The 15,687-nt window shown below is 40.8% G+C and overlaps 1 protein-coding gene across 1 annotated transcript in view; it reads right to left on the bottom strand.

Moving 5' to 3' along the window:
* sema3aa (sema domain, immunoglobulin domain (Ig), short basic domain, secreted, (semaphorin) 3Aa) overlaps window positions 1-15,687 on the bottom strand; it is a 34,484-nt gene that overhangs the window by 13,601 nt on the left and 5,196 nt on the right. Inside the window, exons 2-5 of the mRNA XM_080491646.1 lie at window positions 5,747-5,907; window positions 4,415-4,477; window positions 954-1,073; window positions 82-172 (exon numbers count right to left, since the gene is read on the bottom strand). Coding sequence (XP_080347772.1) covers window positions 82-172; window positions 954-1,073; window positions 4,415-4,477; window positions 5,747-5,907 — 435 coding nt within the window. The remainder of the gene's footprint in view (window positions 1-81; window positions 173-953; window positions 1,074-4,414; window positions 4,478-5,746; window positions 5,908-15,687) is intronic.

Below are 15,687 nucleotides of genomic sequence, written 5' to 3'. Positions count from 1 at the left end.
GAGAAAAAAGGGATTGGGAATGAATGCTCTGATGTGAATGTGTTCTTCCCAGAGCTAATAAAAAGAAAACACATGACTCACCAATCAGAAGCGAGGCGGAGAGCATTTTGGGGTCGTAGGGGCTTTTCCCGCGGCCGTTCTCGAAATGCGAAGCCAGTCGAAAGATGTTGTCCTGTGGTGAAAGGGGGTCAAAGTTCAAAAAGGAGCCAATGAAAGCCACATTAGGCCTGGTTAACCGGACATTTATAGCACGTGCTTCATGTTACAACATATTCTTCTTATAGCGCAGAAGATTTGGATACGGATGAAAGATTTGTTGAGCAATAATCTATATTTTCTCACTGGTTACTTATTCTGTTGTGGTTACAGATCAACAAGAGCTTCTGCAACTGCATAGTAAAAGCAGAATAATTAAATAGAAGGATCACAAACGTAGTCGTCATAAGGTCCAGAGTCTTTTAATAAAGAAAACGCCATAATTAAAAGAAACAGATCACAGTTCTACTTTACAGCCAAGTGTGGCAATGCAGGCTTCACTTTACTAACAAAGAAATGGCACAATACTGTTGTTAGGTGGAGATAATCCACACTGGTACACTGATTAACCTGCAGCTACAGTATATCCCGGATCACTGATTAAACTTTTATGTCAGCGATGTGGTTTAATATCCAAACAGCTGTAATTGAACCATGTAGTGACCACTTTTTCCCCCTCAACATGCTCACACAGCAAAAAAAAAAAAAAAAAAAAACACTGATGAGAAAATAATGGATTTAGAGAAGGCCCTGCTGCTGCCTTTCAAATGTCTGTGTGTGAGTGGATACTACAGCCATGGCAGACTTTCTCATTTGTTTACTAAAGCGCGTGTTACGAGAGCAAATTTCCTTTTGCATATAAATAACTGATTAAAAAGCCGCAACATTTGGTGGTATTAAAACACCAGACACATTACCTCTGCCCTCTTGCCCATTTCCAGATAAGCACAGATGGGGTGAAACGCTCCTGTGCCACAGATGTACAGATGGGTCTGGTTGTACGGTTGGAGGACTCGAATGAAGTTAGAACACTCTTTCTGAAAAAATAAGGAAATAGATAAATGAATAAAAAAAAAAGAAACACACACAGGCAGACACACACACACATACATGTACACACACAGAAAAAGGATAATTTAATGCAGCTGGCAAAGAGATCCATATGGATATTGTGAATGTGAAACCTCCCGTTATTTATGCTGTAATCTTACCTTACCATTTTATATAGCCTTGCAAAACAGACAAAACTTTGGGGATTTTTGTAATGCATATTTGCAATTCCCTCCTACATATCATAAATTAAGTTTTATCCTTCATGAAAAGAGAGTTGACATTTTTAAAAGAAGAAAAACCCTGATGTGCTTTCTATTAGTCGCACAGACTAACAGAACACAGGGAATAACAGGAGAAGCTCTGTTGAAACGTGGTTTTGTGCAGGGACTTTCCAGTTTGTAGACTTGTAAAACTGGGTCTCCTTCAAGGAAATCCCACCTGTATGTCAAATCAGGCAAATCGTCCATGAATCTTTAATGATCCTTATGTTTGAATTTGCTGAAAGTATTTGGGCTGGCTCGGCAGTGCATGCTGATAGTCCCACTGGTGTGAGCCTGTTTATTAAAGTGCTAATCAACAGGATTGGTTAATGCAGGAGGGCTATTAGCGGCCTTGAGGAGCTGATTCGGGCACATGTGTTTAAGAGATTAGGCTGGGGTTTGACTAATTATAAATACACGCTGTACATCCACCTCACAAATAAGCGCACATTTGCTCGGGGATTTGGAAACACAAGCCATATCACATCAGCCGGCCAAATTATCATCCTCCCTTCAACACGTGTATCTGTTTAGCCTTGCAGAGCTCACAGACATCTCTCTTTAATGATGTCCCTCATCAGGGGCATGAAGGCATACGGGGCTTCGGGTTGGAGTAATGACATTTTCCAGCACGGCGTCAAATTAACTCTGGGATCACACACTACAAAACGTATCCAGAAAACTGTATTTTGTTTCATTAGTCACAAAGAAAAAAAAGAATATGTTGACACAGCTAGGACTCTGTTTCTCTTCCATAGTAATAGGCTTAAGGGAAAAGCTTGACAATTTGGAAAACACACTGATTTAGGTTCTTACTGGGAGTTGGAGGTGAAAATGGAGCCAACAGCTGGTTATCTTAGCTCGCCTGTTAACAATGCCTGGAGGCCCTACAAGCATGTTTACTTCATCGGCACAAATAAAAGTAAAAATCATTATTTATGGTACTCAAGGAAGCCAGATGACGGACCCTGGGTGCGAGCAGCAATGTGTCTTCTTCTTGGCTGAACAAAGGGGCGTTAAAAGTGCGGGCAGGTGGATTTTGTTACTTCGGCTAACTACCAGCTTGGGTTCTGTGTAAGACTCCCAACGGGACACAAGATTGCTACTAATCTTGTCATCACACAGTTGGCATAAAAGTGAAGCATTGGTCTCAGATGAAATGTAAAAAAGTAAGTTTTCAGTTTCATTATGAGCCCCACTATGCTGACAAAGTTTGCACACTCGGTCCGCAGGACTACTGCGAGGTTGACGGAGGAGGATGAAATGTGCATGATGTCTTGTGGCTGACCTCGGCTGCGCTCGCCGTGTGACTGTGCAACTTAATGACTTTCCCCTCTGTGTTTCCTACTGCTGAGCAGCAGGATTCCCCCCCACACATCATTCTCACACCCTTATTAGACGCATTTCATCAACTTGCCTTTAATCCTGTTCAGGGTCATCTCTGTTTGAGATTGAACTTGACTGTCTTATTAGCTGTGTGGGTGGCAATTTGCACCTAAACCCTGAAAGACACAAGTTACGGTCACTCAAATGTGCACCTCTGCCCCTGCCCTCAGGTGGAAAATGGCTTCCCTGATCACAAAGCGTGTCATTATGTAAAAACCACAATACCCACAGTGGATAAATGACTCATTATTGGATGGAATTAATGAGTCACTTTGGACTGGGTGTAATGACTCTCCCTGACAGAAATGGGTGGACGGATTTGCATTTGGGGTTTATACATATTTGAACGAGTTGAGTGAATTTTGAGTCTTTAAGTGAAGCTGATGAATGCAGTGGAAATATAGAATAACCTAGAATTATTAGTTTTCCTCGAGTCTGTTTAAAAGCTGGACAGCTAATCACAAATGACATCAGGGAGATTTATGAAACTGTAAATCCACGCTCGGCTTCATGAAGCCCTTTGTTCACTCAGTCAATTGCAACAACATGGGCCATGTTACACACTCTTTTTGCAAGGGATTGCGATACAGCCATCAGGCATTTTGGAGGGGGCAGCTGTTACATTTGCTCTATGGCTATAAATTGCGGTTTGCAGAAATGCATCACATTGGGAGCCCTGAATGCTTTGGTAATGTGCTAATCAAGGCCTCTCCACGCTGTCCTCTGTCTCTGCTCTCTCTGCCTCATTTTCAAGGATAAACATTTTCACAGCACGCAAATACCTCATCATTGAATGTTTTTTGCAATTTTCTGGAACCAGAGCAGCTTTCCTCTGTGTGTGCGAGTGAAGGTGCAGTGTTGCTCGTGCGGTTTTGACTTGTGTCTATGTCAAACCAGCAAAGCCGGCAGTGAGTTAGACCCCAGAGGAACCTCTGTGATTTAGAAGAACTATGTAATTCTGGATAATCCTAAATCCCTGCAGCCCTGCACTCGAGACTCATCCAGCCATGAAATTAGGATCAGATACAACACAGAGAGGGGGCCTTTCCAAACAGCAAAAAAAAAAAAAAAGCACAGATAAAATACACTAACACCAGCGTGCACACAAACAGAAGTGGTGGCATAAAATGTGTGTTCTGCAAACTTGTGCAGAATTGGACATGTGAGCTAACACGCCGCCCCAGATAACGGGAACTCAAACAGCACACTCCCGCATGAATGTGCGTGCGTTCACACACCCGGAGGTGCATAAATAAACACACTCCCCGAAAGTAACTGTACATCACGGCAGCAAATGGCCTTTGCGTCATTGTCTTTGTGCCAGTGACACACTGTGTACACTTTAATGTGGCCAAACATCTGCTGTGCAGCCTGTTTTTGTGCATTTAACCAAATGTGTAACTACGGCATGGCATTCACACAGAGCACACTGCTCCAGAGGTAAAGTGTAACACACTACGGCTAATTTCCCACCTTTTATAAGCTTTTGTTCTTCCACATTTGCCAGACCCGGGCAGCTTTTTCTATACTGCATTGTTATTGGAAGATTTAGCATTATTTTAAGCAAGAAAGCAGAGAGAAATATACAGAAATAATAGCAGTGTAATTAGGGAACGTAAAAAAAGCAACCATTACAGGGAGAAGCTCAGATCATGATGCCATCATGAATGTAGACTTACCCCGAGGTCCTTTCCTGCCCATTTGCATTCATCCTTCTTAGAGGGGGTGGCGGGCCACGCAATCTGTGCAAATGAGAAAAAGACAAAGTCACAATGTGCTGGAGGTAGAGAGAAAAGAAACTGTACATGCTGTTGCCTGAAACGGGAAACCAGAAGGAAATGAGTCGAACTAGAAAAGCGGAACAATATGAAAGAAAAAATAAATGAAATTCAAGAGTGGTTTTGGATTTGGCATGTTCAATGCGAATATTTCCTTATTTAGTCAGCTCGATCTAAAAATATGGGTTGATATTTCAAAACAGAACAATGAGAAGTATATTTGCTGTTACAAGTCAATGAAAATGTTAAAAACTATTTAAAAATCAAAGTATGTTCAATTAGATGTATTACATGTGCTGTGTAATACTGACTTTTTTGAGTCTATAATAGGGTTCTACTCCAATTTAAAGCATTTAAAGAGCTAAACTCCTTTATAGGGTTGAAATCCTCAGCATGAGGTTGCAGTTTTCACTTCCAATATGCGGGGAAACTGGGATTTTGCTACTCTGTTTTGGAGGAGATGGGCCACACCATCATCCATCTGTTGCCCTTGGTGTCACATGAATTATAAACACACATGGAGCACATGAGTGTGCATGTGTAAGCTGTAATAAGTCCGGGAATTATTACATCCTAAAATATTGGGTGTGATAGGGAGATAAATAGTTTTTTGCTGCAAGCTACACAGATGTTAAATGACAATGGAAATCTATGCACATGCATGCCCTTGCATTATTATACCCATGCATGCACAAAACTCCTACACACATTTCTCTCTTTACTATTTAGATTTTATCCCTTCAGATCAGCTGAGTTTTCCTCTCAAGGGAATCTGCATTGCACATTTCAGGGTAATTACATTAGATTTGCTTAATCACTGCTTTTTGGACTTTATCTTCTAATGATGCAAAGATTAGAACAAAAGAGCGAAAAGGAAGGGGAAAAAAAAAAGAATTACACATCTGAGCCAAGGGCAAAAGAATTCAGAGACACTCGCTCCCTCTCTGCATTGCCTATGTATTTTTCAGCACTTTCATTCCCCCGCTCTGCTCTCTGCAGCCTGCAGGCAACGCGGTGTCAGTCTTGTGTTTCTATGATAGCAGCCCGAATCAGATAAAAAGACTGTTAACCTAGTCCAGGTGGAGTAATGGAATTATGGACTGCCTCGTCTGGAGTGAGACAGACAGTGGGAGGGATGGGGTGGTGGTGGTGGTAATGGACTCCAGAAGAGAAGAGAAGATTTTGTGGCCTCACAATCAAGTCTACCAGTTGAGATTATCTTTTTTTTTTTACCTGCTTGTTGTCTCTGTTAATATTGACGAGGTCGAATGAGAAGATGTGGTCCTCCGCGCCGACCAGTAGCCTCCCTCGCTCCTCATCCAGCAGGAAAGAGTCGTAACTGGAACTGTTGGCCAAGCCATTAAAGGTGATGAGGTTACTCGACTCTAGCATCTCTAAAACATGAGGAGAAAGAAGCAAAGACAGAACATGATTGTTCCCGCAATGCAAGGAAATGACAAAACAAAACCTGAATATCTTATTGACAGGACTGAAAAGTGCATGTTACAAATGTGTGACACTCTTTTGAACTGTGTCTGCACTGTAATGAGTTTTATACGGGCGATTCTTGCATTAAAGATTTAAAAAGGAACAAAAAAGAAAAGACAATGAAACAGTGGATCACATTGTCTTTGACTGGCAACAAGTTCTGGATTTATTTATTATTGTTCAGAAGCTGGCTTTTGACTAAACACATTCCAGTTCACCCTTTAATACAAATGTCTAAAAAACCTGGAGAACACTCGAACTTCCTTGAAAATAATCTGATTACATCTATTCACAGGTGAAGCTCCATATCAACCGATTGAAAAGTGACCTCAAACAGTATGGCTAACAAAAATGCCCAGAGACTGTTCTCTTTAATTTACTTATTTTTCTTGTCTTAAAGAGTGATATTTTGTCTTTAATTTTTCTTTAATAGATGTAAAGCAAATGTGCTTGATTACTAATCAAAAATATATGGTTGGAAAACTCTATTTCTGTGCTTTCAGTTAGTTTTTTTTCTTCTTCTAGATGTCAAAAATGATCTTGAAGTTGTGGTCATGAGAAGTAACTATAACATAAACACAAATCTGTGCCATAAAAAAACCCCTTTGGGGGCACAGATTTCTTTTCACACGAAAAGGTATAAAAGAATCACTCAATCTTCAGAATATATACACAACACACTTTTTCATGCAGGCGAGAAAAACCGAAGTACTCCGCCAATCATGTTGTTAAAGAAATTTCATGTTCCCTTAATTGCGTTTCCACTCAGACATTTTGCACACACTCAAATACGGACACATGCCAGTCAAGTATAGCGTGAGACATTTTAAATGAACACAGCATGTCTCAATCAGGGACACAGTTCAGACTGTTCAGCCGTGTGATTGGTTGAATAATTCATATCAAGCCAGGGCCAGGGGACACACTTTGTGTAAGTAAGTATGTGTGGATTTTTCTGTGAATGGGTTATTATGTAAATTGACATTAATGAGTTTGTGACCTCTGTCTGGTGTTCCTTTCAGGTGCACAAGGTGAAGCAGGATCTGTATATATGTCATAAAGCTGAGAAGAACCCGAGGCGAGAAATGAGGAAAGAAGTAAAGTCGAGCCAGACCGCAGAGAGTCGGTTAAAGTTTAATCGCCAAAGATGACTTCCATTAACTTTGAAGGGTCAGATAGGGAAAGCAGTATTATATTAACAAAGAACTACACTCCTCCTTCTCAAAGCAGGTTAACTCTGGATTATAGGCAATGCAAAGGCTTATGCAACAGATTTTCTGTCATAGAACCAACTATGCAATATTTATAGACTTTACTATCATGCAATTTAATATGATCTTCAACTTTAAAGTTTATTCAAAAAGGTCTTCCGATTCTAATCATCTGCTCCAGACACAATGCCTAAGATTTCAAAGCAAAAAAAGACAATAAAAACCTTTGGTCAATGAACATTCAGTGCTCTAAACCAGGGGTGTTCACATTTTAGTTCAGGGGCCACAAACAGCCTAATTTCATCTTGAGGGGGCCGGACCGGTAAAATAATGCCATAATATCATTTAAATTTAAACTTTAAAGTTTTTCTTTGTTGTGGAAAGTTTGTTGAGTGTATGAGATGAAAATGTTGATATTTTCGCCAAACCGAACAATTACTACAGATAATAACTACATTCCCACCATAAAGCCAATTTGAATGAAACCTTCTGGTTCAAAATACAGACATTTTTTAAAAATAAAATAAAAAAATAAACCTCCACAACTTCATTATGCAAGTTTTTACAAATTCACCCTGACAACATGGCTTTGAGGTGACCACTAGTTTGCATTTTCACATCTTTCATGGCAGCATCACTGATCTCAGCTCAGGTCTCAGTGTTTCATTGTGTCCACTACTTTCAAAAAATGTTTTGTGTTTAGATTGGTGGGCCAAAATGAAGCGTCTTACTGGCCAGTTATGTTTGATACCGCTGCTCTAAAGGAAGACGTGTGGCAAACAATCTTCAATTCATAGTGCAAACTTTGCCTTTAATCTATGAAATCTGAGCTAACATGTTTAGAAGATTATCATTCAGCAGAAAATCATCGGCATGAATCTGAAAATACTTTTCTGTATATTCAATTTGACATGTTTTCAGATTCAAACTTAATAAAACATATTACAACTCATAGCTTTTTGTAATAACCTTGTATAAAATAAATATGCAATAAAAGAAACAATTCCTTCCCATCATATCATCTAGTTCTTAACCATTTACATGATGGCGACTACTTATCGGACGAGCACCAGGAGAATATCTTGAATCATTTATAGGAATATATAAAGCGATTTTCTGGTTGATTCCAAATGTAATCCCACAAAAACTATAAGCAGTCAATTAATCTGCATTTTAGAGTCCAGCATTTGTTCAGGCTTTTTTTTTTTTAAACAGAATAATTACAATAACAGTCGTAGGTTTGATTTACAATTAAATAAAATGAAAGTGAAATAATCTATCGACCATCTGCTTCTGGTTTGTCTATCGAACGCACAACTCTGGAAAGATCTTCTGATGCATCGGCCTCAGATCAAACGCCATCCATCATCATCAGTGTCACCTCATAACATGAACATACACATGCAGACCAATAAACCTGCGTGCATACAAAGAAGTGTCTCTGTCCCTTTCCACACACGTATGAATATATACGTTCATACACACACATGCAGTCCAGTGGACTGTGATCTCCATGCTCTCGCCACAAAGCTCTGATTGACGGGCTGCTATAGGAGCCATCTGTGCCCACTCGCAGTGAAAGATCTTGGACATCTGTGTCTCCATAAAAGAAGGGATTGATGGAAAGGGAGACGGAGGAAGTGGTGTGTCAACCATCTCTGTGCACCGAGTTCTGGCGACACGGATGAAGGCCGCGAGAGGGAGTGGTCGTCACCTAATAAAGACGGTTGCAGCTCATCTGCGTCAGTCGGATTTCGGTTTGAGGCTAAATTTGTGGCCAAAGAAATAGAGTGGGTGGGTGTGGGCATGAATGGAGGTCTGTGGATGTGACTTTGTGTGAGAATTCGTACTGTACCACAGATGGATTGAGCGTATGTGTGTGGGTTTCAGTGTGTGTAGGTATAGTCCCCACACTAGTTATTACACATTCAAGCGGCTACCGCAGGAGGCTACACGACCACGTTCGTCACACATTTGACAATGATTTCAATGCTGATGTTATGTCCTGTTTTGACGTCACGTGGTGGCCAATCAGATACTCTGTTTTTCTCAGTTTACCTATAAGACATGACATAGCAGGTTCAGGAAATGGGTTCAAGAATGGAAGTCAGGAAATGTGATTTCCAGCCGGCAGAACGCCGAAGGAGGTCTTCTTATGTTTCGGCTATGAAAAAAAGGGGGGAAAAACAATGTGACAATAAAGTTTGATATTTAAGTTCAGATTGAAAATTAAAAAAAATTGTTTAGGAATATAAACATTATTGACATTATAAAAAATAATGAAAAAGTAGGTGCCGAAACTAGATGGTAGTGTCTTATAACGGATCTCTTTTCTACATGCTGCCAAATTCAATGAACTTTATCATCAGAAAGCGAGTCAAAGCCAGATGCCAGGATTGTGGGCCAAAATGGGGTCCGTCACGAAAGGTTTCCCCCAGATGGGCCCAAGCAAAAAAAGAAAAAAAAACAAAAAACAGACACACATATTTCAACACTTGGTGATCTCTGACAAAGACAAGGTGGCCTGTGCACACAAACACACACACACACAGAGGTTTTATCTGGGCCAGGATCTACTGTGGTTTGGAAAATCGTAGGAACTGGGGCGTGAGCACCTAAGGACCTCCAACCTAAACACAGACACGCTCATTTGGAAATGGGAGCACACAAAGATAGAGCGCCCACAGCCCCGCTCGTACAAAATATAGTAACCAAGCAAAGGGCACATACACATGTTCGGCTAATGTATACAAAGAACATATGCGCACACACGGGCACACGCACGCAAAGGAAAGCAGGTTCAACTTGAACCCACAGTCCACCATTTTCGAAATGCTAACACGAGCGCGCACACACACACACACACACACACACGCGCACGCGTCTTCCCAGTCTAAATTGTAATCCAATCAGAATTTCTGCTTATCCAGCACAAAGTACCGGTACAGCAAGCAGACTCAGCAGCTTCCACCTCGAACACACTCCCTGGTCCTGGACCCTCGGAGACGCATGCACGCACGCACACACACTCGTGACACATTCCTCCAACTTCAACTAACTCCCCTCACGTATTGTGTGCTTTCAAAATAACACCAAATGTCCCCTTGATACCGTCTGCATAGTTAGTGAGCTACAGACATTTAAACATGTGTTCGTGTGTATATGTGAAAACCTATCGCACTCTCTTGTTTATGCACACACGCACGCACACAGGCCATCAGTCTCTGTAAACCAGTTAGTCTTGTTGCATACATCTTCTGTGTTCTTTCATTCACACCTTTTGTCTTTTTCAAATGAGACACAATAGCCTGTGCCAACAACAGCCCCAGGCATATACATAAACACAAGACAGTTCGTAACATGATGTTAACAGAAAGCTTGTCTATGGTAGTTTTGCCTTTTATCTATATATTCATAAACTCCCACTTCATGGTGGTTATACTTAATAATTTCCATGTACACACGTTTTATAATCAAGGCCAGAGCTTGAATCCGGGAAATAAAAGCAATTCATTCAAATAAATTACCATTTGTCCCTCTGTCATGCTCCATTATGGAAAATAACCTGGCTCTTGTCTTAAAAAGCTTGGTGGAAAAAAAAAGGAGAAAAAAAAAGCTACATTCAAAATTCAAGTGCAATTGTCTATGGAGTACTCTTCACTCCCCCATTCTCCGAACAGGCAGGCGTTTTAGACGCCTACATGCCACGCAATAGGAGAATAATGAAACCGTATGAAAGGAAGGCGACAGGGCATTAAATTATGTTTATCGCAACGTGTGTACGTGCAAATGTGTGTGTTTGAGTGACATGAAACATAAAAGCCTGACAGAGGAAAACACTTGACTGAGATTCAACAGATGGATAATATTCCATTAAAATAATGCGGCTCTTTTCAAGTGTTTTTCTTGCTCACGGATACAGCGAATGCTCAACAAGCACAGAAGTTTTCAATATGCAAAAAAGGGCTCTTTGAATCACACATTTCGCTTGTTCATTTCCTGTTCGTTCACACCTTTTGTGCAGTTGCTGCAAAGCACATCACTTAGACCATATGTTTGCAAAAGTGTAAAAGAGCCTGCAAATGACTGAAGATGAAGATACAACTGCAGTGATGAGCAGGGATAAAACCAGATGAAAAGAAAATGGCAGCTCAAAAGGAAGTGGCGCTGAGAACTGCCGCACGTTTATTTATTTTCGAATACAAGGCCTTACTTCAGAAAAGCAAAGACATGCAGCACTATAATATTCAGTGGTTTGGCTTGGCATGTCAACGTCTGCCTCCGAAAGCTTTCTTTTTTCTCCGTGTGTGGTGCAGCGCACATTTCGCCGCTCTCACGATGGCCTCGGCCACAAAACACAGGTGTTGGGGGGGGTGGTGGGGGGGACTGCCCCATGGAAATTTGCGGAGGGCTTTGCTTAACAAAGTGTTCAAATATTATCCTAAGCTCAAGGATATCCACACATGCCTGAAAAGTTCACCTCCCCTCCTTCTTCTCATTCTCCCTCTCTGTATAAGCACCGTAGCAGGTGTGGGCTGGTTGCCATGGCGACTGTCTGTATAACACAACCTGGGTTTCTCATTCAGGTGCAGCTGAGTGACATCTCAGACAGGAAATGTGCTACCTTACACACAGTGCCATGAACTCTACAATTAAACAGCGCTCCCATGTGCATTTCAATCCGCACCGGACGAGAACAAGAGCATGAGTGAAGTGTACTGAGTGATTAGTTAGATGGACTGGGGCATGCTGTCGTACTGTTCAGACCCTCATGCGTCAGGATCAATACATTACCATTGTTAAGAAATGCATATCAAATCCCCAAACATATGTTAAAGTATATATTGTATTAGTTTGATTCTTGCATAAGGCTATTGAATCATAGAGGGGTAAGTGAATAGTTCCTCACTCACAAGGCACATGTATTCTTTTTCATCTGAAATCTTCTTTTTCTTTCGGTTCTTTCGGTGTTTGGTCATCACCATCATTTCTTGATGTTCAGATTAGTTTGACCTTGTGTCAGACTTTCTTATGCTAAATGGACTTAACCTATGAAGTTGCACTCAGTCAGCCACTCACCCATTCATGCACACATTCACACACTTTTGGGAGCAATTTGAGGATCAGTGTCTTTCACAAGGACATTTCAATACATGGCCAGGATGAGGCCGGGAATTAAACCACCAACTGTCTACACTACCAACTGAACCAAAGCCCCCGAAAAAAAAGTTTTGACCAAATACTGAACTCCTAAAGAATGTGACTATTAAGTCATTTTGAACTACACAAGTCTGAAATGAAAATATGCCAACATTTTAAGTATATTGGAAATTTAACTAGTTCGACTCATAAGTATCACAGTTATCAATCCACTGTAAGAATTGCTGTAGATCGGCTCTCTAATTTTTGCCAAAATATTCTTTCTATAGTTACATTAGTCACTGTAAGCCTTGTAAATATCAATATTTAAAATCACTTATTTGATTATTATTCTGTCTTCCTGAAATTTTAGCTTTCTATTTATTATGTTCTAGTCTGTGTGGAACAGCACTGCAAATGTCCCTCTGGGATGAACAAAGTATTTTTATTCTATTCTGAATGTCAAATATGGTCAAATTCAAGTTCACCTCAGTTCACAGTCTGATTAGCTTTCCATTTTTAAAATGCTTCCTTTGATGGTAAAATATTTTGTCTTATGTGACTAAAATCCCCCGCCTCCCTTACAACCTTGCTATGTATGTCACAAATGTGCTACTAAAGCCATGATATTAGTTTTGAAAGAGAAGAAGAGTTTTCTCTGATTCAAAAATCTGTTTGACACAGATTCACTTAAGATAAAAAAAAAACTTAATTCATCTTTTTTTTTTCTGTCGTGAAGTGACTCATAGTTTAATGAGACATTTAATGTCATATTTTGTCCTGTGAAGATGACTCAGTGTATGTTAAAATGTAAAATATGTATCAGAGGGACTATTAAGAAAAATACGTGACCACTTTTCACACCGCAGAGTCTATATGAATAACCAAAAGATGTACTGAATTTCACCATACAGCACCATTCATCTTCCTCAACCTAAAATCTTAGACTTCCTTGTCACCGCACGACATTCCTGTTTTCCCTCGAGAGTAAGAGAGACAGAGCAAGGAAGGATACCGAACACAAGGGCACTGTATACTACAAGGTTTGACAGGAGGAGAAAGGCAGAGAGGGAAACAGGCTGGGAGAAAGAGGCAAAAAAAAAATAAAAAAATAACCCCAACTTGAAATCAGGGATAATGACAGAAAACTGAGGCAGAAACATGAGTGCAGACGAAAAAAGCTCCCCATACAACAAACGAAGTTGAATATGGAACCGTTTCATTAGTGTGTGTCTCCTCCTGTCATTGGACGGCTGGGCCACAGACCAGCTCTGTGACCACAGACGGCTCGAGGGCTGGCCATGACTACCACAGAGAGCCCACTCACACACCACTAAATGCTCATGATACAACCAGGCTGCTCGGTTCTCTCTGGTCCTTGTTACTTTTTAGGCAGAGCTCGCACAGACATGGGCACACATTCAAATATCCACGCCGATTTTAGTACGTAAACACAATTAAATAGTGTTCGAGTGTGAACAAACAGGCAAAATAGGTTGAGCGCGCAGATGCACAAACTCACAAATTGCATTCTTCTGCCAAGCCGTGCAGACAGAGGAAGGTAGTGCTATCACCAGGCAGCTTGATGGATGGACTTTGAGAGGAACCAGGCTGTGGTTATCGTGGTCATGTCTGGAGCCACTGCCTGTTAGTGCAGGCTGTCAGCTGTACGCTGTAGCTGAATGTCAGCCCTGCGATTTTATTACAAATTAATGAGGCAAGGCAAGCTATCCGAATGTGTCCCAGGCAAACTGTGACAGCAAACACAATTATGCGACAGAAACACAAACCCCACTCACAATGACCAGTTCCAGTCGACACACAATTATTTAGATTCTTCTCTATGGAACAAGTATTCCCAAACTAATTTGTGTGTTTCATTAAATGCATTTGAACTTTAAAGTGATCATTAATAAAAACCTCATGTATAAATGATCAAGAAGACTTCTCAAAGCAGCCAGCTTGACATTTAAGAAGAGTTTTTTTTTTCTTTTTTTAATTTCTTGATTTAGCTCATGATGCTGCTTGTAAACATGAGGGAAAATAGGAAGAACAAAACAAAGAAATGTGATTTTAGAGTAAATAAGTCAATGACCTATTACTTACCTCAAATAAACAATCTTATAAATATTTCTATGTATCACTTTTATTTATTAAACCAATAGGTCGACACTGGAAATCCTGTTTAACATCACATTAGAATAAATGCCGCCACACGATTTGCTTCCACCATTTGTTTGCCAGCCACTCCCCATTCTTCATGTGTCTCTCTGTTGTTTGCGAGTCCTTCAGTCTGTCTTTCTGCAAAGATGTCCCTCTCATTTGTAACTCGACTCTGCTCAGATTGAATGGTGCACCCTTTTCTCCATCTGACTGACAAGACATAGCAGGTGGCGGGACCCATTCATACCCGCCGTTCAGCAATCTGCACCATGCTGTAACCCAAGCCTTCATCCCAAACACAGATGCAAAGACACAGGATATTTTTCCTGCGCTGCATGCCCGTACAGTGCTTATGTACACACACACAAAAAAATGTACACTGAGCATACACAATTTGCTAAGCGCATACAAGCGTAGATCTTTGGGCAAACACAAACTGCACTGAGACTGCCTCCTCTTGTGGTCTTTTGAATACACATCCAGATTGTTTTTGATAGCAGTTTCTGATTCAATAAAAAATTTCCTCGAGCAAATAGGAGCATACAAACACTTTATGAACACAGAGGGAAACATACAAAACACAAGCGAAGGGTCGTAAAACTCACGGTTTCCACAATAATACAGTGCGATTTTTTACTTCTGTATTAGCTCAAATTACATACATTGAAGTGAAATCGCCCAGCCGTGAAGTGACTGGTTTTCCAGTGATTTTGATGAATGGCTTTTTGTTTTCCCAGCGGAGTTGTGCCACTGCACAATTATCTGCGGACTGTCAGTGTGAGAATGCATGCTTCCACACATTCATCACACCATCTCTCAACTTGTGGATGAGGGTGGTGGGAGCTCACCAAACACTGTGGTCAAGTTTGTGACTCAGTGTGAGGAAATGTTATATATTCAGATGTGACATGGGGTCATATCCAAAAAGCAAAGCCACTGCAAAAACAGCGGTTTGTACAATTGGAATGTGGCCGTGTGGGAGCAAAGATGAGGGCCGCCGTGTGTGTGTGTGTGTGTGTGTGTGTGTGTGTGTGTGTGTGTGTGTGTGTGTGTGTGTGTGTGTGTGTGTGTGTGTGTGTGTGTGTGTGTGTGTGTGTGCAAATATGAGTTGAAAAGAAGGATAGCCAAAAGATATGTATCAAGTGAGCTGCAATCAAAGAGACAGGAAAAGAT

This window comes from Lipophrys pholis, assembly GCF_963383615.2.
Source record: "Lipophrys pholis genome assembly, chromosome: 22".
NCBI classification, from domain to species: Eukaryota; Metazoa; Chordata; class Actinopteri; order Blenniiformes; family Blenniidae; genus Lipophrys; species Lipophrys pholis.
Note: the sequence above shows the minus strand (reverse complement) of the source record. Positions and strands in the feature narration are given on the sequence as shown.